A 22,236-nucleotide genomic window follows, 5' to 3' on the forward strand; every position below is an offset into this window, starting at 1 on the left:
ATGCTTGCTTAATTATGAACAAAGGAAATATTTTAGCTTGTGGGGAGGCTATGACATATTTTCTAATGTCTAGTCCTGTTAAAGAAATCAGTGCTGAAGACAGATGATTTCTGTCTTCTCACTGGTGTTTCTGTTGAATTGTTTGCTCTCTCTCTCTGCATGCTTCCTCATGTCATATTTCCAGTTACTGAAGCCCATTAGTTATTTGGAAGAGGAAGGCACCATGCATTCATAAACTTAGTAGAGCACACTAAACGGAAAAGAGATTTAATACAAGAGAATAGAGGAATTACACACACTAATGAGAGAAATTGGAGCCATAAGCAGAAGGTCAAAAGGCAAAGGTCTAGCTAGAAACAGGTATGAAACAACAGAGAGGGAAAAAATCCCAGCCTAGTCAGTGGTAGGTAAAACCTGAAAAGCAGTGGTGCTAAAGAGGCTGGTTTCTCTGGTGGTAATTTCCACAAGTATGCTTGTTTTTAAAGGGAGGAGGAGGACATTCTTTTAGCCTTGAACGTTTCAATAGCTGATTTTTACTGCAGTCCTCAGAGGAGTCTGATCAGTGGAACTGGTGGGGGCAGGAGATACTTTTTGCTATTGCTGAAAATGCTTTTTCAAACAGTGAAACAAATGCCAATTAGATGTACCAGCCTACACTGAAACGCTGTGTTCTCCTCATACAGCAATTGTGGGAAAACTGGTTTTATTGAAGCCAAGGGAAGTTTTGTTATTTGGTTTAATGGGATGAGAACTCCATCCTGGGTGGAAGCTGGAGGCTGTGGCTTCATTTTTCTTTTGGTGGCAGCGGCTGCAGTGCCCATAGCCCATCCCAGATCCCAACAGACGGGCCTGGGGTTGTGCTGCAGCTGAGCCAAAGGCTTCTTAAATATGTCTTCAGTACTCCACAGGGTAGGAATCCTGTTTTCACAGGGAAGCATTAATTCTTTATAGCAATTGTCTCTAGTATATAACAAACTGGCTGCCATGGCAGCAGTATTAGCTTTTTATGACAGATGAAAAACATTTTAATATATAGCTTAATTTTCAGAGTATGAAATGAGGGTAACTAAGCATGTTGTTTATAGTGAAACTTCTATGGCTATATCTCCTCATGCTACCAAATAACCTAATAAATGAGGTAATGTAAAATTTACCTTTGGACAGGAAGCGGGGGAAATTCTTTTCTTTAATTTGTATGTCCAAATACTAACAGTGGAAAGCTGCTGGAACCTCCGGCTGCTTGTATGGATACGGTCTGTGATTGTTCAGGAACCCTGTTGTGATCCAGCACTCCCATATATATATATATATATATATATGAAACCTTGGAGTCTGTTTCTGAACTGTCTCTAGCACACATACCATTTGAGAATCCATAGAGATGTAACCTTTCAAACATACCCTTAAAGGGTCCTAGCCATTTCCACATCTGGCCTCTATCTTGCTGCAATCTGTTGCTGTTCTCAGGGTTATGTGTTTCCTGATTTCCTGTTGTGTATTGAAAAACCACATTTCCCTCACCATGTGCTTCTATGTGCACTTCAGCTTTTGGTTAATAACAGTCTTGCAAGGTTCCATAAAGCAATTAAGAATCCTGGGGGGAAAATGAACCTATTTTTGATTCACATTTTTGGTAGAAAACTACAAAATAACAGAAAAAAAGCATTACTAACTTTAAGCTTATAACCTTCAGGCATCACTCTAAGGAGTTCAACAATGACACTTTTGTTACTGCCCAGCTAGAGGCAGAGGTTACTGTTCTTCATTATGCTTTGCTGGGTATCTAAATGGCAATACAAGGTTATGCCATCTCTCTCTGCACCTCCTGTATTACTCATGTTCCTTTTTTGCTCATAGGGTAACCCCTAAACCCCATATATGATTTTGCTTTCTTATTAACTTGCCAGTCCTGAGAAATTTAAGTTTGACATAATAATATTTCAAAGGTTAGAAAGCAATTCTGGTTATATATCTGGTGAGATTTTTACAGTTCAGTTCAGTGTGGAGCCAAATACTGCTGCCATCTCTTAATGAAAATAACATTTAGACTTTTGTCATCCCACATTTCCTACTGGAAGTATTGCTGGCTGGTGTGGTCATGTATTAAGCACAGTCCAGCATGATGAACTTGCCCTGATTTTTCAAAGCATCCTTCCCTAGAGTTTTAGAGAAGAAACAGGCTGGGAACATATACTGGTAGATGATATTCTGTGGTGCTTAGAAGATGGTAATAGTCTAGAATCTGTATTTTAACGTTTCTGTGAAAGCTTTCAGACTCTATTAAGGCTATCTAAAAGAGGTTGAGAAATTTTAGAATGATTTCTGAGAATATGTCCTGCTGATCTAATCTTTACTCACATCTAGAGACTCCCCGTAAATGTGGTAAAATGCTTGTCTGTATCCGTCATCCCCTCATTTTGTGTACACAAGCTACAAAGGGAGCTACACAAAAGGATTTGTAAGCCAGTTTCCTAGGCTTGTCTCACCTGATTTTTAAATAGGTAGTTAGGTGTGGAGGTGGTGGCAGTGTGGTGCCTGCTGGAGCGCAGAGCAAGCTGTCTCCTGTTGCAGCCCCTTATGTTAAGAGGCAGCCACACCAGCTGCAGTCACAGGTGTGGGGGAAAACCAGATCACTGCCTGTCCCTCTCCTGTATCACCCCCTGCGTATTTCTCTTGCCACAATGCAACACAGAAACAGGGGGTTGGTATCTGCATGCTCTCTATTTTTTCCAACTCACTTTTCACAGCTTGGTCATTGGACATCCTACACCAAGTCATTTCTGTGGTCTTATAATCTTGTTCAGCAACTGATGTGATAGAAAATATTTACTTTTAGCCTTCAGCCACCATTTGCCTTTGTTTTTCCATCTCTTGCTTTATTTCTTGCTAATTCAAAGAAATGGAATACCTTTGAAAGCTGAGGTATTTTCATACAAGGGGAATAAACACAAACTGTGTAAGAGCAGGAGGCATTAATCTGCTTCCTGATGGAAGGTACGTGCAGAAAAGCTGGGAAGAAATGCAGTACATTTCTTTTCACTTTCCAAAATTCTCTGTGCAGTTATGTGAATGGACAAATGCACAAATGTTTGTGAGCAACATCTGTGCATTTATGTACATGGTCTTGGGGCAAAGGGTCCTAAAAATCACTGCAGCACCCCAGATTGTCAGGGAAGGTAAACTGTTCATTCAGGCAAGTCCACAGGCAGTGGGGTCAGCAGAACAGACTGAATTTAAGGTGTTCTGTCCTTACACTGGATTATTCCTCCTGTAATTTATGAGTGGACATAGCAAGTGTTAAATCCACATCTCCAGCTACTCTGAAGCTGAGTACAGATTAGAAGGAAACCAGTGATGTGTTCTAAAATATGCTTGGTGTCCAGTCCCTCTCTGCCTGGTGAGCATGCAGACTTTCATATTGCAGCAGCAAAAGAGTCTGCAAGCATGTGGGGATTTATGCACTTTCATCTCCCTGTTTTTGTCATTCCTGTCAGCTGATTTTCTGCACTGCTTGGTTTTGCACATACAAGGAGATTGGTTTTCTGACATCACAGAAGTTATTATGGTGAGCTGTGAGAATTTTTCACTTCATTAGGAAGACTTCAGAGCAGAAACTAAAAGCAGATGTTCAGGTGTACTGAGCAGTCAGACCTGGCTTGAAAATCTCTATAGCCTCCTTATTAGCAGCCTAAAGTTTCTTGTTACTCCATGTCAAGAGGAAATTCAGAATAAAGCTTTCCTGTTAATTTTTATTGCTGCATTCTGAGCTTAGACCCAGAGAACCTTACATCTTTCATGACATCATCCTCCAGAGGAAAGGCTCACTTAGTGAATTATTAATAGAGTTTACTTGCAAGTATCAGACAAGCATTACTACAAGTTTTAGCCAAAGGAGAAGAAAAACAAAATCTTCACTATCTTTTTCTTTTAATTATTATTATTACCATCCTTTTACTTTATTCCATTGACTTTTGCAGCCTCAGAAAACCTGAATGCTGCAGTGATCACACCAACAGAGTCTGATTCTGTTCCTGGGATACTAAATACCATGTAGATGCATTTGCCATAAATAAAACGTGACGAATTTAGAGTGATAGGATTGTATTTTCCAGGACTGAATATAAATTCAGGGGACTTTCCCCTTTTCTTGCTCTTTCCCCTTTTCTTACTAGACTACCATTCTATTTTATTAACTGTTGTTTTTTCTTCTGTGTTTCTCTGAGAAGAAACATACATAAAAAACCAGTATGCAATGTTACAAGCCTAGTCCATCTGTTCCAAAATACTACTATAAAGTTTTTATCATTACAAAGGGAGGAGCGAAATAGGAACATATTCTCGCCCTGATAATACAATCACTAGACAGCAAAAGCAGAGGGAAATAAAAATAGTTATAATAATAGTTATTTTATAAAACAGTAGGGGAGTTCCCCCACTATTTGCAATCCAAAAAGACTGTAGGCACTGGAGTATCAATATGGATCAAGAATGAAAGACGGGAGGCAGGACATAAGGCTATTCAGATACATTGGTGGAAACAGTCTCCATCTGTAGAAGAGTTTTTGTACAGCATGCTGGAATTGCTCAGCTGTCATTATTTCCTACGTACTTCATGTACAGGACTCAAACCACAGAAGGCTATCAGTAGTTTATGACGTGGTTGTGGTATCCTATTTATCAGTCCTCCTTCCTCACCCACACAGATTCAGGCTGTGGCCAGCACTAGAGGCTGAGTGTAGAATTGCATACTGATTGGTCATGTCATACCAGTGATGAAATCCTGAGATGATTCAAAAGCCTCATTGTCTCAAACCACAGTCTGTTGCCATGGACTTTAAATCCCAAGGGCACTCTCTTCCTCAGTAGCTCTGGTTCTACAGCAGGCAGGGACTTGGTTAACTCTGCCAGAATCCTTCTGGTGGGATATGATCATTTCATAGACTAGAACTCCTCAGATCTCTAAAACTCACCTATTTGTCAGACCCTTCCAGACCTAGTTTTGGCACAGCAGCATTCCTTGACTGATGCGCAGAAGCAATGTTGCTGATAAAAAGCAACACCTGCATTATTGCCATAATTTCTCCTTTGAATTTGCTTTGTACTGTACACATACCTTGAACACACTGATCCAAAGTAGTCCTGGCTTTAATCTTTAGTTATGATTTAGCCATCAGCACAAAGAGCCATCAGTCTTTGTCAGATGACAGAGGAGTACATCTGGAAGGGACTTAAAAAAAAATCAGTTAGTCTGCTCTTTTGCTCTGAGACAGATTATATCCAGCATATTAACAACAGATGGTAGCCTAACAATTTTTTAAAACTTCTAGTGATACAGTTCACATAATCTAAGTGGCTTGCTCCTCTGTTTTACTGTCCTTTAGCAAGGACAGTAAGCAAGTTTTTTGTAATACATAATTAAAATGTCTCCCCATTTCATGTAAACTGGTAATTTTCCTATCTAAAGAGAACATGGAGAACATCTGGCCACCACCGTGTCTCAGAGGAGCCCTTTGTGCTGCTAGTGGGTACCGCAGTAGAAAATCAGTCCTGCCTCCACACATCCCTAGAAATGCATCTTCAACTGGGTTCCTATGGAAAATGTCCCTTATTCAAGCACCCAGACATAGTTTCATGATTGTAGAGAGAGAAAAACTTAATTTTGAAGGAAATAAAAGGCTTGTGTCTTGAAACTCAATACAATGACAAGGAATCCATGGTTTGAAAATCAGGGCTGCTACGTAAATGTAAAAATATCCTCTTAGCAATTAAAGGTTTTAAGTTTTTGCCTGGATATAGAAGATATTTGACTTCACTATACTTCATAATAGGGAAAAATCTCAAATTCAGATTTTTTTCTTTTGTTTTACATATTTGAACAATCTCAACTGACATTTACCCCATTCTTAAGTTTTTCTCTTCTGGCAGCCTTTGTGTTTCTCAGCAGAATCCAAAGGTGCAAGACACTATGAGGCTGGTTATCTTTTTACTATTTTGTAGCCAAGAAGAATCATAAAATACTACAGATCTCACAAAGTTTTACATTTATGTTCTAGTCCACCTTGGAATTGCAGGAAGATAATAATGTGGCATTTTTGGATGCCTCTCTGAATTTTTGGTGCTCTGCCTCTTAGAACGAAATACCCCTTAGAGCTGAATGAAATGTGACAGCAGCTCGATGTGTCTCCTCTCAAAGCACACTCCATTTCAGTGGCTTTCAGCTCATTGTGCAAGGAAAGTTAGGCCAGAGAAGTTCACAAAAGATAGCTAAGAAAAATGCTTATTGCTAGTAAGCTGACATTTGTCATGCAGGGTATCACACCTCTGTGGATAATTTTTAGTAGTCCACAAACTGAAGAAAGGTTATTTTTTTCTACCCAAGCTCCAGTGTAAAAAATAATTAACATAAGGGCCTCTGTGGCCTGTGTTACCCAGGAGTCCAAATGAGGTTATGACAGAGTCACTTTGGTCTTTTCACTGCAACTCAGAGGATTGACTACACAACAGAGCTAAACACATGCAACTAAGTGTATTCACTTCTGTGCAGAGCTGATCTTATATTTTATGGTAGAGAATGTGGCTGAATCTGGACATTGTGAAGGACACCGTGGTGCCATTTATAAACGTTGTCATTGCTGGATGATTCCTCAGATGAATATTTAATATTTTCTTCTTGGTTCTAGCTACCCCTGAAAAGTCAGTGAAAGAAATTGCAAGAATCACTGGAACAGCTAAGGACACAATTAAGAAACTTCTTGTACATAAAAGCAGTGTGAAAAAGCATGAAGCAATCAAGAATGTGATCCCAGAAGCATCTGTGACACCATCTTCTAAGACCCATTTGCAATTATTGGACTATGAAGGTGGTTTTGATCTTCGTGGGAGCTATAGCGAGGAAGAGATAGAAACTGAAACTACTGCAGAAAAGGAGGCAGAAGAGTCAGATGAAGAGGAGAAGGAAGATTTTGAGAATCAAATTGACCATGAGCAAAGCCTTAGAGGAGATGTATTTTGTAAGTTTCTTTTTTTTTTAAATCAGGTTTCAATGTAAAAATGCATATAAACACTAACAAAATAAAAACATTACAGCCATTTTATCAGAATTTACTTATAGAAAATAAAAAACAACCTAACACAGCTACTGGTGAGGCTAAAGGTACTGGGTCTCCTGTTGTAGAGAGGGAGTGCACCATCCCCAGAGGTGCTCTGCAGGCTCTGCTCTCAGAGCAGTTTACACATAGCATGTAGTGTTTTCATGTTTTCTTCACAGAAGCCCCAGCAAAACAAGATAGTGTGCTGCGTCATTACAAGTAAGACAATAATTAGCTCTCATTCGTGATAGGCATACTCATATTCCTAAGTAGTGTGAGTTGTTCAGAGGAAGAACATAGAATTTGGTGTCCTTGTGTTTCAAATAATATAGACTGTGTAATTGGCACTGCTGTTGTTCATGTCAGTCCCAAAAGAAAAATAACTATGTGAGGCACAGAGGGTTTTTTTTTATCCCTTTTGTTTAAATATGACATTTTAACTGAATGGACACTCAAATTTAAAGCATTTGATGGTATTTGAGCAGGAGTCTTGCTTAATTTCTGACATAATAGTTATTTATCAGGAAGATTGACATAGGGTTCTTCAGTCTACTTCCAGGTGCTTCCTCGCAACTATCATCTTGTACACTATGCGGTTTCTTGCTGTGCTCTTTAAAGTTTTCAGATGAATTTTAATTGGTTTGTAGTACATCTGTCTCCATCAAACTTTCTTCAAGGTAGAGGGAATAACATGTAACATGAAAAATACACTCTGTTGATAGTTTATTCATGATACTTTCTCTTTTTCAAAGTATAGAAAAATAATAAATACTACCCCACATTAATTAAAATTATGCGCCATATTTCATAATGATAAGAATGAATACAAATCAAGTTTAAACTAGCATCCATCTTGTTGCTATTTCATTTGAAAAGACACCCAAGTATAATTTTTTTAAAGGAAAGGTCATTTTAAAGTCTTCTGGAAAACATGGTCTGTAATGTTGCTATTGTAAGAAAGGCAAGAAAAAAATGCCATTATTCACCTAAATACATTTGAGAATACAAGCTTCTTTGTCATAAGCACACTTCTCCTAAAACTGTCTTTTTTCAGTTGTCAGTGGTAATCAGCCTGCTGCAGTTCAGGCTAAGGATATAGACTAATATTGCTTCCCAAAATGACATTAGCAAGCTGATAAACAGAGCAAAGTCAGGTCTTTGTTCACCTACCTCCTCCTTTGCTGCCGATATTAACAGGGAGTGCTTGGGCATCCTCCAGGTTTGCTGCCCCTGGCAGAGTGTGGAGAGAACGGGTACAGAAAGGGGCAGCGCTGCTGTCGGGAGGGGCCTGTCGAGGCTCTGGAAGGAAGCTGGCAGGAACATCATGAAGCTCAACAAAAGCAAATGCAAAGGGAGAGCAAAGCCTCGTGCAACTTCAGAGTCATGGGATGACTGCTTAGGAAGAAGCTTTGCCAAAAAAGGGAAGTGGTTCTTCCCCTCCATTTGGCACTTGTGAGACTCAAATCTGAGGTGCTGTGTCCAGTTTTGGGCTCCGTTACAAGACAGAGCTGGACATACTGGCATGAATCGTGCTCCACCAAGGTCAGAGGCCAGAATAACATGGTATATGAGGAAAGGCTGAGAGTAACTCCTCAGCCTTAAGAGGACAAGGTTAAGGAGAGACTTTATAGCTGCCTTCAACTATCTAATGGAAGGTTAGATAGAGGAGGCACAGGCAGACTCTTCTTGAAGATATACAGCAATAGGACAAGAGGTAATGAATACAAAATGGAACAAAAAAAATTCTGATTAGGTATCATGAAAACAGTATTTTACCATGAAGGTGGACAAAAATTGGTACAGGTATGTAGAAAGGTTGTGAAATATCCATCCTCAGGGATACTAATAATATGACTGAGCTGGACCTTGAACAACATCCTGATCAGGAGGTCAGACTAGGTGACCTACAGTTGTCTCTTCTAACCTACAGGATTCTGTGACTCATTCTATGCTTTCGGTTGAGCCTTTCAAAGCAGTTTAGAAAGTAGTGGTACCCAGTGTACGTACACCTTCACCCTGGAAGACACCTAGATGCCTCTCTGGAACTGTAAGCACATCAGCTCACAATTCAGTAATCAGTAATTTCAGAATGCCAAAACAGCTGCCACCTAGCCACACACAGAAGTACACATCTACCTGTTAGCTTTTTAACCAGACCAGATGGTGGAAAGTTCCTGGCTAATGGTGTCATGCCTCCAAATTTGAGGATCCTGTACTCAGGAAGCCACTCTCCCACACCAGATTCATTACCTAAGCCTCAGTCTACCTCTTTACCCCATCCTTTACTCCTTAGAAGCTTGTGCCAGTTCCTATCCATCTTCTAAGGATCCCTTCATAAATCACTTACTTAAGAGAGATAGATTTTTTAGGTGCAGGAGCTGAAGCCAAATTGGGGTTGAAGTTTTCACTCGATGGCAAGTTACCTTTGGGGTTGAGCCTTACCATGCTGGTACTGACAAACGCATTTGAGAGTCTCAGACCAAAGGATTAAGTGACTTGCCTCTGTTCTCTCACATAAACCAGTAAAACCAAGGTCTTCTGATGGCTCATGTCATACTTTTACAATTAGAGAATTCTGTTTCACACACATTTCTACTAAAATACTATCCTAAAGAAGGACATAACTCTTCCCAGTCATGGTAATTAATCCAAAGCTGGCCACAACTTTGCAGGAGGTATGGAGAAAGTGAGCAGAAGACAGTTGAAATATATATGGTGATTTTTGTTAAGTAGTAGGTTCTCAGGCACTCAAGCTTCTTCATGAAGGTGAATTGATGGGGAGCTTGCATGTGCCAGGAGAATGGTTTGAACTGACCAGCACTGGTAGTACCAGGTATGTTCAGCTACATGTGGTTAGACTGGGCAGCACTCAGAAAGATTGACTTAACTGTAAAACATTAGTAGAATCTGAATGGATATTTACCCTCAGCAGGAGTGTGCTTCCCTGTGGTTGTGATTTCTACAGGGACAAAAGATTTTCTTTCTGAACATAATTGCAAGAATATTGCTGGTCTAGCAACAGATCAGCATAGTAGGAGCATAGTCATCTCAACAGTCCTCTGTAGCCTGCTTGGACAGGTCAGGACGGATTGCCAGAAATGGTGTCCCTAGGGTAGGGTCACCATCATTTTTGGTTAAGAGGCCATAATGCTGTGCTCTCTATGCCTGGTGTTGCAAGGGCAACATGCTCTCCTGTAATGGGCTCCATCACCTGATGCAATTGCAAAGGGTGGATCATGTAACTTTCCTGTTGAGTCCTCAGTGCTACACGATTTGGAATGCATTCATTTCCCAGACTTCTGTCTGAGTGAGGGAACAAAGGGAAAATCTTTTGTCCGTAAGAGAAGCCAAATAATATACAAGAGCTTTTTGTCATGGTGTTTGGTGAGAATTTTTCAAGGAGTTTCTCAGCCAAATCAGGGCATTTGAACACCATATACCTGGGCTAGGCAGAGACCATTTGTCTCTACAAAATTGCCAGTACAACTGACAGCAGTGACAATGACTATTATTGCTTGAAAATAGAAAAGCACTGTGTTTTATCTGTATTTTTGCCTATACTGTCTTCATTCCATTCACATTTGGCTGGAATTTTCCATTATTAATGAGGGATTTATATGCTGAACATGCTAGAGAGATTCTATTTTGCCAGGGGATACTGGCAGAAGGTTGGTGTGCTTCTTGATACAGGGATACCAGTATGCCCAAGACGTGGTTTCATTAAATATGGGAACACTGTATTATTTATGGCTTTCTTGTTTGATACAAAGGACTTAAGGCATTTGCATTTTTCTGTCAGGATAGGGTGCATATGTTAGCTATATTTCCTTTCCTTTTAAATTTCTGTATGCCATAGTTGACCCTTGTTATAAAAATTCAGTCATTATTAAGGCACTTAAGTGCTTGAACATTTAGCTTTAAAAACACTTTTTAGTGGTATTGAATGATCCTTTCCAGTACACGATTAGCTCAAATTTACAGCTCGTAAATTTACACATCTGTTTTTTTCCTCCTCTGCTGATGTCTATTCAGCAGTGATTCCTTTAGTACCACATCAAGTTCCTCCATATAATCCCCTCAAGTATTTACCTAGCATCTGCCTTTTATATTAGTGATACTGGTATTGTTTGTCTTCCAGGAAGAGTAGTTAATTAGGAAAAATAGGTCACACTTTTCAAAGATCCTAATTATTGTTTAAAAATTTGTGTATTATTGTATCATAGTAGTTTTACTACGTAGTAAATATACATGGAGCCACAAAAAAATACTGTAGGAAAGAAAAGGGATTTTTATATGGAGATTAAAATTATTGAAATAGGCCAATTATTAAGATATAGTACCTTCATGAAAGCAACAACCCTGAAATTTTTTTTAAATTCTCAGTAGTTAAAGATAGCAAAGTGAAGCCCCCAGCATTTAAGAAAAATCAAAATTAGGGTTGCCTGTGAAAGCTTAAATATTTTTTGGTATATTTTTATACCTTATGATACAGTAATGACTTTAAATGACTTTTTCCCATGGGATACTTGCCTTGTTCAGTGTGAAGGATAGGACTTCTCCTGCTGTGAAAGGTGCAGTTTAAAAAAGAGGACTCTGTCCTATTGAGTGCAAAAATCGTAGATGTATAAAAAATGAGAGTAAACCAAAGTATCAGAAAGCTCCTTACCATGTGACAAATGTCTTTTCTGTACATGGAAGAACACGTAGAGAGGTGGACCAAAGTATTTGGTCGTACAAGCACTGACTGACTGTACAGATGCCACACTCAAGCTAGAGGTAAACTTATGGTGCACAACCTTAATTCTGTCATTTTCTAATGTTTCAGTGCTTTTTGTGTACCATTCATAATGGTACAGAATGGTACTGCCAACTGCCACTAAATTCCATAATCTGTACTTTATTAGTTTCTGAAATGCTTATCGTGCTTGAAACACTCCTGCAGTATCATGTAGCCATCCATGCTAATTACAGAGCCCCTTCCTTTGATAGCACCAAGAACAATAAAGAGGTTTTGGTTTTCTGGTTTATTTGGCAATAGTGTAAGTGGACTGTTCCTCTTGTGGGTTCTGAGCTCTTAATTCTGAACAAGAGCACGCTGTCAGTTAATTAGGATGTTTGTTCTTCATCTTGTTTTTTTCCTGGTAATTAGACCATTGTGTGAGCAGATAATGCTCAGACCACTGCTCAGTCCACAGCTAGAGAGAAAATGCTCAAAAGATGTCAGCCAGCTGGCAAATGTAATGATTTCAGAGGAGGGTGTGGTAGCAGTGACGTGGCATATTCCTTTGAGTCTATACTATATATACAGGAAGCTTGTCTTCATTTTACTACCTCTTACGGGCTTGGAACATCAGAGAGTTAAAAAAACGACGAGTACCATCTTTGTGAGAGTTCCCACATCGGGCAGTTTCAGGCACTTTAGAATTCTTTGTGTTAGAATTAGTGACTGTGAGTTACTTTTCCTAAATTTTTTGTATTATTTTTTACCTTTAGACTGACTACACTACTTAGGCAAAACTAGGCACAGGCATTTTCCAGGAGAGAGAAGAATCAAACTGCCACAACAAGCAATCAAAATATACCACACTGCCCACAACTAGCACTCTTAAATACATGGGTGCTTATATTCAGCTCTGTATCTGTTCTTTCAGTATAGCTGCCTCAGCAAGAGCTCCATGTGATGCCACAGATGATTTATAAGAAATACAGTCCCACTAACAGGAAAAAAAAAAAATTAAAGCTTTACAGATAGCACATGCATTACTGCAGACAAATACAAAATTACTTCCAAGCTATAAACCAAGCCATATTTTTTCAGACAAAAATGGCATTTCCAAATGCTTTAGAAGTAATTTCATATACAGCAGCTGGCAGAGCAAAGGGTGAAAACAAGTGCACATTCAAGGAAAATCTGTTAGTGTTATCAGTAAGCTTTTTTAGCACCATGGAGTCATTTGCCAGTTGCTTACCAGTGCTTTTGTAGCATTTCTGAAGGGGGCTCTGCTCTCTCTGCCCTGTTCTACTGAGGTTCTACTTGTTGAGTTTGAGGTGTTGGCTTCTTTTCTTTTTTTTTTCCACTTTGAACCTTTTAATATTGCAGCTTAGTCAAAGCAGTGCTTTTCCAGATGTGCTCCTGAATCTTCCTATAGCTGTTGTGATCTCATGGTATAGACTGACTTAAGGGTCTCTTTAGGTGGTACTTTGCAGAGCTCACTCCAGTTGTGCTCCAAGCAAGCCAGGTGCAGGACAGTTCCAAACAAAAAGTCATGTATCAAGAACTGGTGCCACTGGCAGACCAGTGCTGACAAACCTGCTTGACAGGCAGAGTGAACTTCTACGAGGAGACCGGTGTGCACTGTATGAAAGGACATGCTTGAACCCAGCCAGGTCTTTTGTTGTACCTTTTAGTGGCAGTCTGTTATCCTACTTTAGTTAGCTATCTAAAGGTCGTCGGACGGGGAGGTGGCTAGGAGGTGCCACTCAAAGCTCATCTCTGTACTTATGAGCAGCGCTCCCTGCAAGCCTGGTGTTTTAAAATTAAATTCTAGTTGCATGTATAAATTTGCTTATAAGTCCCCTTCATGGCACTCTATTCAGGCGTATTTATACTAGAACAGTGTCTCAATGCTTCTTTTCAGCTACTTTTTCATTGCTGAGGTAATTGCTAAGAAGCGTTTCCCTGACTGCAGATATGTCAGTAGTTTCAGAATTGTTTTATCTGAGTCCTATAATTTTTTAGGGAAGTACTTTCAGCCAGATAGAGCTGGCTGGGGCTGTTCTATCTTGCAGGAAGTCTCTTCACTCGCTGCAGTTTCCCATATGTAATACAATTGATAAACTGCATCTAACATGGCTCAAAGAGATCCATCCCCCTTCCTCAGAACAGGGGCAACACTCAGGTACATGTCTTAGCCACACAGAATTTCTTGCAGATACGAGAACCCGTGTCAGCAACAGCATGGCTGTTCTCAAGACCTGAACATCACCAATTTACTTATGCTCAGCTCATCACACACATTCATAGACACAACTTCTATGGAAATTGGTGGTAGTTAGTTACATAGGTACCTCTGAAGGTCTGGGCATTAGTTTTCACTGCCTCTAATTTCTGCTCTTAAAATCAACCCATCTTACCTCACAAGACATCAAAGTTAAGAATGTGTGGCACCATGATATGAAGGGGTTTATATGTAGAGACTACATAGCAGCTAGTAAAGTAGATGGGCAGGCACCAGCAGTTAAAGAAGGACAGACTGCTGTGCCTGAAGCGGGATGTATGTGAGCTTTTGTTGGCACAAGCATGTTCTTTGGGAACGTGAGATGAGGTCTGCCTTTCTGCAAGCACCACTTGACAGCAGAAGAGCTGAAAAGAGCAACCTTGACTCCTGCCTAGTACTTAGGAGAGGCTAAAAGTTGGATCCTGGCTATATCCAGCTATAACCTGATGTAAACTGTAGGCACACTCCCAAGAACTAAGGCTTCTTGGAAGCCTTTCTGTAAGCTGAAGCTTACAGTTTCTCATAATACGCAGGTGATATCTTCCAGAAATTGCAGAATATGAGTGTAATCCCTGAACTGAAAACAAAAATATATTTGGATACAAATTTTGTCTCTTTTTATGTGGATGACAGTTTTTCACTTGAAGCATCTGCAGCACACAGCTACACCTGCATGTATACCCCTCAAGTGAATTCAAGAGTAATTCAATAACCCAGTAAATAAATCATTCTGGCAGCTGTTGTCTTCTGTTAAATCACTCCACTCTTTTCAGAACTGATCATATTTTAATAGCTCTCTTTATTTTGGCAACTGTTTTCACAGTCTGAGCCTCTTTCACAAAGTACAAGGCCAAGTTTATGCCATGACTCTAAACACCTAATATCTGTGCCTGTTCCTAACTATGTATATGCAGACATTTATTAATTTGGAGAAAGATATATTAATCCTTGCCTTAAGTAAGAATATTATCCAGGTGATTTAAGCAATGGTCTAGGTGAAGGGAAGGCTGCAAGGGCAACAAGAGAGGACATGCTCCTGGCAATTCATCAGAAAGCTCCTAAGATTGCATGAGTCTCCTTTCTTGGCTCAACTCAGCACCTCTGGGAGTGCCTCCAGAGTATGTTTTCTGTGGTGTACTCGCAGAGCAATTTTTCACAGCTTTGAGGGAGAAGAAAGGTCAAGTAGATGGCATAGTCTTTATGGTGCTTGGAGGCTCTGGACTGCAGTGAGTTGTAAGTATATTCTTAAAACTGAGTACGTGTTTACAGCTGTGAGTATATTGGTGTATCTGGATGGAAAGCCCTAGCCCACTGGAAATTAGCGGAACAAACTCCCCTCCAAACAAGCGTGCCTGAATGTGAAAGTAATGACTTTTAAAATACTTGGCATTTGAGATTTTCTAATAGTATGTATGATACAGTGCTGAGTAGGGAAAAGTAATTTCCACTTCTATAGCTCCTATCCGTGGGCACTGCTGAGGAAGTCTGAGCTTTTCTTAGTGCTGCTGCCTATGTGGTGTGACTGAAAAGTGAAGTTCAGGCTGCAGGGTTTTCCATTAACACCTTCTGTATGCAGTAATTCAGAGGATCCTCCCTCACTCCTCCTCTGATATTTAAGCCACATTTAAGCTCCTCCTGGTTTCATACAGGTATGTGTATGTATCATAGGTATTGTCTTCATATGTGTTTGCAAAGGATAGAATCCTTTGCCAGTGAGAGCAGATCTTCCCCTTACCTCATGTGTGATTAGTTACTTAAACAGGCTCTTCACAAAGAAGTTGAGACCACATTTTTTTTTTTAGTGACTGCACTTCTCTATTAGTCACGTAACATAATAAAAAAGAAGCTTAATCATAGAACTTTAAAAGTACTTAGAATATTTTAGAGTATTACTTAGACTAAATAAGAGTTTGCAAACTTTTATATCTGTTTAGCTCACCAGACAGGAGAGGTTGTGCTTTGGTCTCTGAGGGTGCTGCTGAGAACCAGTGCTTTTTGAGTAACCGCCTCCTTTATGCCAGCTCCTCAGAGACTGCACCTAACTTTCTTTGACTGTGCTGCTGTGCCAAGTGGCACAAAACACCTCAACCAATTTTCACAAAATAGCTTGTCCAGGGGTTTCCACCAGGACTCGTTATCCAAACACGAGGCTCTGCATGCCAACTGTTGTGGGAATGGTGAGGAAGAGGTCGGGCAGTCCCTGCACCCCTGCTTCCCAACAGACAGCAGAGCTGATCAGGTCTGCAGGAGAACATGTACCCCAGCAGACAGTACAGCTTCAGAAAAAGAATTTCCTGGAGCTTCTGTTACACCAGCACCAGCTGTCATTTACCTGAATACAGAGCTGTGGGCCTTTGATCCCACTATGTTTATGGCTTTTTCAGAATCTCTGACATCATCCATTTTTAAAGGCTGCTGCTGGCAAAGGGCTGCCAAGTCATTGAGTCATTGTCTTCAGTGTTGGACAGAGTTCAGGTACTTCAATCATTAATTGAGGTTTTGCACCAAAAAGGTAGATCACTGTGCCAAAGAAAGATCATGTTCAATGTTTTATGACCTTAGGAATCTTGTAGCTCCATTGCCCACAGTTTAGAAGGCACAGTGCTGTGGAAAACAGCAACTTAAAGTTTTAAAATTCAGAGTTAGTATCTAACTGGCGTTAGGAATGTGAGTTTGATGGAGGAGTGGAAAACACTCCATGGATTAAGTTCAGTAAATGATGGCAGCTGCTATGAAGGAGTGAAGTTCCATTTTCTGTTCCTGTGCTGACAGTACTTGACCAAGTTGTTTTCCTTAGTTCCCAAGATGAAAGAAGCAGCTGCCTTCGGCCCTTTCCTGGCACAGAGGAAAGTTCCAGTGTCAAGACCAGAACAAGAAGGTAGATTATTTTTATTCTACAAAATTTATTTTCCTGTGTATTGTGTGTTTTCATGATAACCTATATTAGCCAAGCCAGAACCAATTTAAAAGCCTTGAACATAAAACAAAGGTTTGGTGAGTGCATTAGAGACAGTATCTGACCAAACCACTGTGCCAGTTCCAATGTGAGAAGCTGGTTTTGTGTCCTTTTCAAAACATACTTCAACTGTTTATAAGCCATGTATAGAAAGTTCCCCCACATTGACACTTGACTTGCAACTAAATTTCACTTAATTTATTTCATAGTCAGGAAAAAACCAAAGTCATTGTTATAATCTATAAAATGGAACCCTGTCAGAAGAGTGTTGCATAGCACATGATATGCCAACATCCTTCAGCCATATTCTCTTGGTTTTTGTCGTGCTTGCTTCTTTGTGTATGTAAGGCTTTTCACCTTGCCAGCCACGAAAGTTGCAGTGTGCTCTGGGTGACACCCTTTTTCAGTGTCCTCTAAAGGTCAACTGGTTTGGGCTATTCCCACCTCCATGTAGCATCAGTATGAAGGGCTGACATAAAGGATTCCTCTCATGGGGGGCCAGCTTCTCTCTTTCAATGAATAGACCAGGAGTGTGAGCATCTCAGATGATTACAACTACAGCAGTGTAACAAATGGAGAGAGTAAGAGTCTAAAGTTGGCAGATCCCAAACCATTTGTGATGCTAGAGTTCAAAAGTAGCATCTCCACCTCCACCTGGTGATCAGCAGGCACTCGGTGTACAGAACTCACAGAGTATAAACTCATGCAGGTGGGACGTCAGCAATAAAGACAAAATATTTTCCCATGAGTTAAAGAAAGAATTACTACATAAGTTCTAATGTTTTGCTTTTTGCAATTTAATCTGGGTCAACACTATCTGAACTCAGAGCGTAGGTAATTTTAAAATCACCTATACATTAATAACTGGTTGAATAAAGAGCAAATTACTTTTATCAGGATTTACAATGCAGTGCTCCTCTCATCGCTGAGTCTCCATTGCCAATTTTTTTTTCAGTTGATTGTAGCTTCAGTCGAGGGGTCTGCGACTGGAAACAAGATACTGATGATGACTTTGACTGGAATCCTGCTGATCGAGATAGAGGTATTTAGATATATGTCCCCTAGCTATGCTTTGATTTGATGGCTCAAAAAAAGGAGCCTTCAAAAAAAGGAGGGGAAAACAGAACCAAGAATTAACTTTCCTAGTTGTAAAAGAAAAAAGGAGGCAGAGAATGCTGGGAGTGGAAATTGTTTCTTTGAAATATCCAGTGGCAACTGGTAATCAGCAACATACTTCAACACAAATCAAAAGAGGAGAAAAATTGTTAGAATACAAGAGCTCAGAACTGCAAGGGACAAGGCAGTGGAAACCTTATTAGTTACGTGTTGTGTCTCTTCAAGACTGGTAGGGCATTTAACACCACATCTGCCATTCAGATGGATGTGGCAATGTAGTCACTCACATGGCTCAGACAGCACTGTGGTAACTGCTCAGAAATCTCCAGCTCTGCAAGACAGACTAGTGGCAGCATTCCTCAGCGTGAGCCAAGAGCGGGGGCCGTTCTGGAACAACTGATACCCTGACCTGGTACCAATGGCAGGCCGGCTAAAACCTGAGAAAGAGCTCCACAAGTGCGAGGTGTGACTGCTCTGCAGGTGTATATAAAAAAGCTGTGGCTGAAGAAGCTTCTTTGAAAGGATGTCTCTTCCCCTGCGACACACGAAATGTTGTGGAGGTTGCTGGCAAGTAGGGATCCTGCAGGCCAATTGCTCCAGTTCCTACACACACATTCTCTCCTTCCTCAGTATTTCCATTCCAGTCTTTCTTCACTAATCCCTTCTCTCCTGCTCCATATATTTTTGCCAAGTCTCTGTGCTGTCACTGCTAGGAAGACCTTACCCTGACCTTGCCCGTCTCCCCAAACTTAGATCTGCTGATTATGATTCTATTTATGGGACCAGATGGTTTTTCTCCTTATCACTTTGTGTGTCTCTGTCATTTCATTGGTCCTACAGGACTTGGGGGATAAGCTATCAGTTCCTTTATGAGGTTGTCATCACTGCTGAAGACAGTGGAGAGAGTACTGAGCTAGCTCAAGTACTGGAAATAATCTGAACACAGAGGCACAGCAGCACATTTCAGTCTGTTGCATTTGAAAAACTGAGATGGTTTTGCCTTTGAAAGATAGTGTGAGGAAGAACAACTGCAATTGCCCGTGAAATATGAACTCATGTCCTCTGTAATCTGATCTGACTTCCAGCAGTGCAAGCCTGTTCCTTGTGAAATACGCTCCCTGCTGCTTTTCTCCAGTCTGATTTTAAATTATTTAAGTAACAGAGCTTCCACATATTTTCTTAGCAAATTAGTATTCAGTTTGCTAATAAATAACATTAGAAGCATTTTCCTTTGTTTTTGTTCCAAGGCGACGGGTACTACATGGCAGTTCCAGCTTTTGTGGGGCAGAAGAAGGATACGGGGCGTCTGAAACTTCTCCTCACCGACCTCAGACCAAAGAGCAGCTACTGCTTGATTTTCAGTTACCGGCTTGCTGGCGAGAGGGTGGGGAAGCTTCGAGTGTTCCTGGCCAACAAAAAACGTGCTCCTGTCTGGGAACAGAACAAAGGAGAAGATGAAAGGTGGAGAACTGGAAAAATAGAGATATTTCAGGGGGCTGAAACAACCAACAGTGTAAGTATAAGACAATTTATAAGCCAGATACCATAATCAAGAGTTTAATTTTCTAATCCTCAAGTGTTCCATCAACAGTTTTATAGGCATGACTTACTGGGCATTCAATGGCTTATCTGAAATGGGAAACAAGAGCACAGATTCTAGTAGGCAGAAAAGTTATTATCTGGCTGTCATTTCAGAACCAAATTACCCTGATTGGTTGGAACACTAATGCCAGTAATCCTGTCGTTTGTAAAAACTGCACCACATCATAATTTAACACAAACAATGAAAATCTCTGTTTAATATCTCATGCAACTGAAGCATACAGGTATTTCTGGAAAAATGAAAATTATCCCTGTTTCACAGAAGAGGATGTTCTCAAACGCCACTAACCCAGACACTCAGTGCAAATGGAGACATAGTGTAAAATCAAGGGCAGGCAGTCACCCTAGAAGCAGGACACATTAGCCAACAGGGAACACTGTGCTCAGACAACTGCCCCAGTCAGGGCTTCAGCAAGTTTCTCCTCAAAATTCTAGGTCCTCGTTTTTTTTTCTGTGACTGAACATTTTCAGTGCTGTGTAAAGGCTTCTACCCTATAATTGAATACTGTGAGGATAAATGAAATGCAAACTCTTCTCAAGGTTCTTTGCACTGCTGGATTGATGTAGAAAAGCCCTTACATAAATGACAATCAGACTATAAAATAAAAGCCCAGGCATCCTATTCATAAAAAATGAAACCACTCTCTCTATATGCTATATATACATACTAGAGAGAGAGAGTAAATATATATGTAGCATATACACCCAAAAGCTAAGGATCCAAACAGATCAAAAATGAGCAGTTGTAATGTCTTTAAGAAATGAAGTGCACTAACATAACATACTGTGATAAAACTACATTATTATAACAGGATTTCACTCAATTTGCATTTTCTTTTCACAATGAAAATGATCTTATTAAAGGAGTCCTTTTGGTATTGGAAATCCACTCAGAGGATTATAAGTCTAGTTCAAATGATAGACAGAAACTCTAAAAAATTCAAGGTTTTAAGTCATTATATCCTGTATTGTGCATAACGTTCCTCAGATATAGCATTATAAATAATTAACACTAAGAGTTGCTAAATGGTGGGATGAACTACGTTTTCACTGTTAATACATCTTTTTTCTTATGACAGGTCACTTTTGAATCAGAACGTGGTAAGGGCAAAACTGGAGAAATTGGAGTGGACAATGTTATACTGATTTCTGGTCTATGCCCTGATGATGCCTGATATGGATATATGAGTATACTGGATGTAATCCTATTGTTAATATTCATCTTACTAGTAGTGTATTTTTATATCATTTTCTTTATAAAAAAAAACCAAAAACCATAAAAAAAATGTGCCTTGAACTTAATGCAGCAATGCAAACGGAAAAACTGGCATGTAAATGAGAGTACACTTTTTTAGGAGTTATTCTAATACAGGATTTGAGTGTAGCACTACTGTTTTTATAATTCAAGGTCAGGGTTTCTAAAGTATTATTTGTCTTGCTTTCTTACAAATTCTAGATGCTTTTATTTCTTTTAAGTTTTTTTCAAGGCTATTCTTAAGTCTTCTATTTGTTTTCTTCCACTTTACAAGAACATAAAGTGGTATTTCAGAGGATGTTACTACTTCTGGTGACATAATTTTAACTTCTTACTTTTTTGTGTAGATATTCAATCTATTCAACAAGTAAGAAGGAAAAGAGGAGCTTAATTTTGTTCTTGATGGAGCTAAGCAAGCTGTAAGTGGAGTCATGTCTTTGAGGAATATTTTCATTACTAATAAAGTATGTAAAATACCTTGTCATCAGTGTCTGAGTCACACAAATCACTGTTTGGAAATTATCCCTTTGTAGTTTTATAACCATTTATTGTTCATCATTAACAGATGATATTACCAGCTGGCACTGAAAAAACGACAAAAAGAAGGACCTATTATTAACGTTTAAGAAACTTCACATTGTATACTGATCTTCAGGAACAAATTGGTTCCTGCTGGATTGCAGGCCTGCTTTACCCCACAGAGATGTGAAAGAACAGTTGTAGTTTTCCAGTAGACAGTATAGCCTAGTGGCTTCACAATAAGGCTCCTTCTTATGCAAATGAAAAAAAAAAATCTTTCTTTTGAGTTCCTTCATGTCCCTTCAAACTTCAGCAAAAAGGATGGACACTGTTTGCCATCCCCAGGAGCAGGAGGGTGAGCAGAACTTTCCCCCAAAGCTGTCACCCCTCCACGTTTGCCCATGCACACACACACATACATACACATAGACACAGACATCTGAGGAAGGTCTGGAATCTACCTTTTCAAAACAGAATTCAAATGACCATGCCATGGAGGACAAAACCATCTTCTTCTGCCTTGTGATCTCTTCTGAAAGTGCCTAATGGTCTGAACCCCAAGAGGGCAGAGACACCCCTGGACAAGCCCTGGTTCAGGCAATGTTCAGTTAAACACGCGTGCATACATCTTCCCCTTGGTTACCCCAGGGTACCCCCTTCTAAGCTGACTGCTTGCTGCTTATTACTAGTGACACTGTTTTA

General features: G+C 39.9%; 1 protein-coding gene across 1 annotated transcript in view; it reads left to right on the top strand.

Moving 5' to 3' along the window:
- Positions 1 to 21,039, top strand: part of EGFL6 (EGF-like-domain, multiple 6) — a gene marked incomplete at its 5' end in the record, with an annotated part of 30,332 nt that extends 9,293 nt beyond the window's left edge. Inside the window, 5 exons of the mRNA XM_008947313.1 lie at positions 6,681 to 7,010; positions 16,884 to 16,964; positions 17,998 to 18,084; positions 19,406 to 19,671; positions 20,840 to 21,039. Coding sequence (XP_008945561.1) covers positions 6,681 to 7,010; positions 16,884 to 16,964; positions 17,998 to 18,084; positions 19,406 to 19,671; positions 20,840 to 20,935 — 860 coding nt within the window. The remainder of the gene's footprint in view (positions 1 to 6,680; positions 7,011 to 16,883; positions 16,965 to 17,997; positions 18,085 to 19,405; positions 19,672 to 20,839) is intronic.
- Positions 21,040 to 22,236: the final 1,197 nt, after the last annotated feature.

Source organism: Merops nubicus, unplaced genomic scaffold (assembly GCF_000691845.1).
Source record: "Merops nubicus isolate BGI_N331 unplaced genomic scaffold, ASM69184v1 scaffold19509, whole genome shotgun sequence".
NCBI lineage: Eukaryota > Metazoa > Chordata > Aves > Coraciiformes > Meropidae > Merops > Merops nubicus.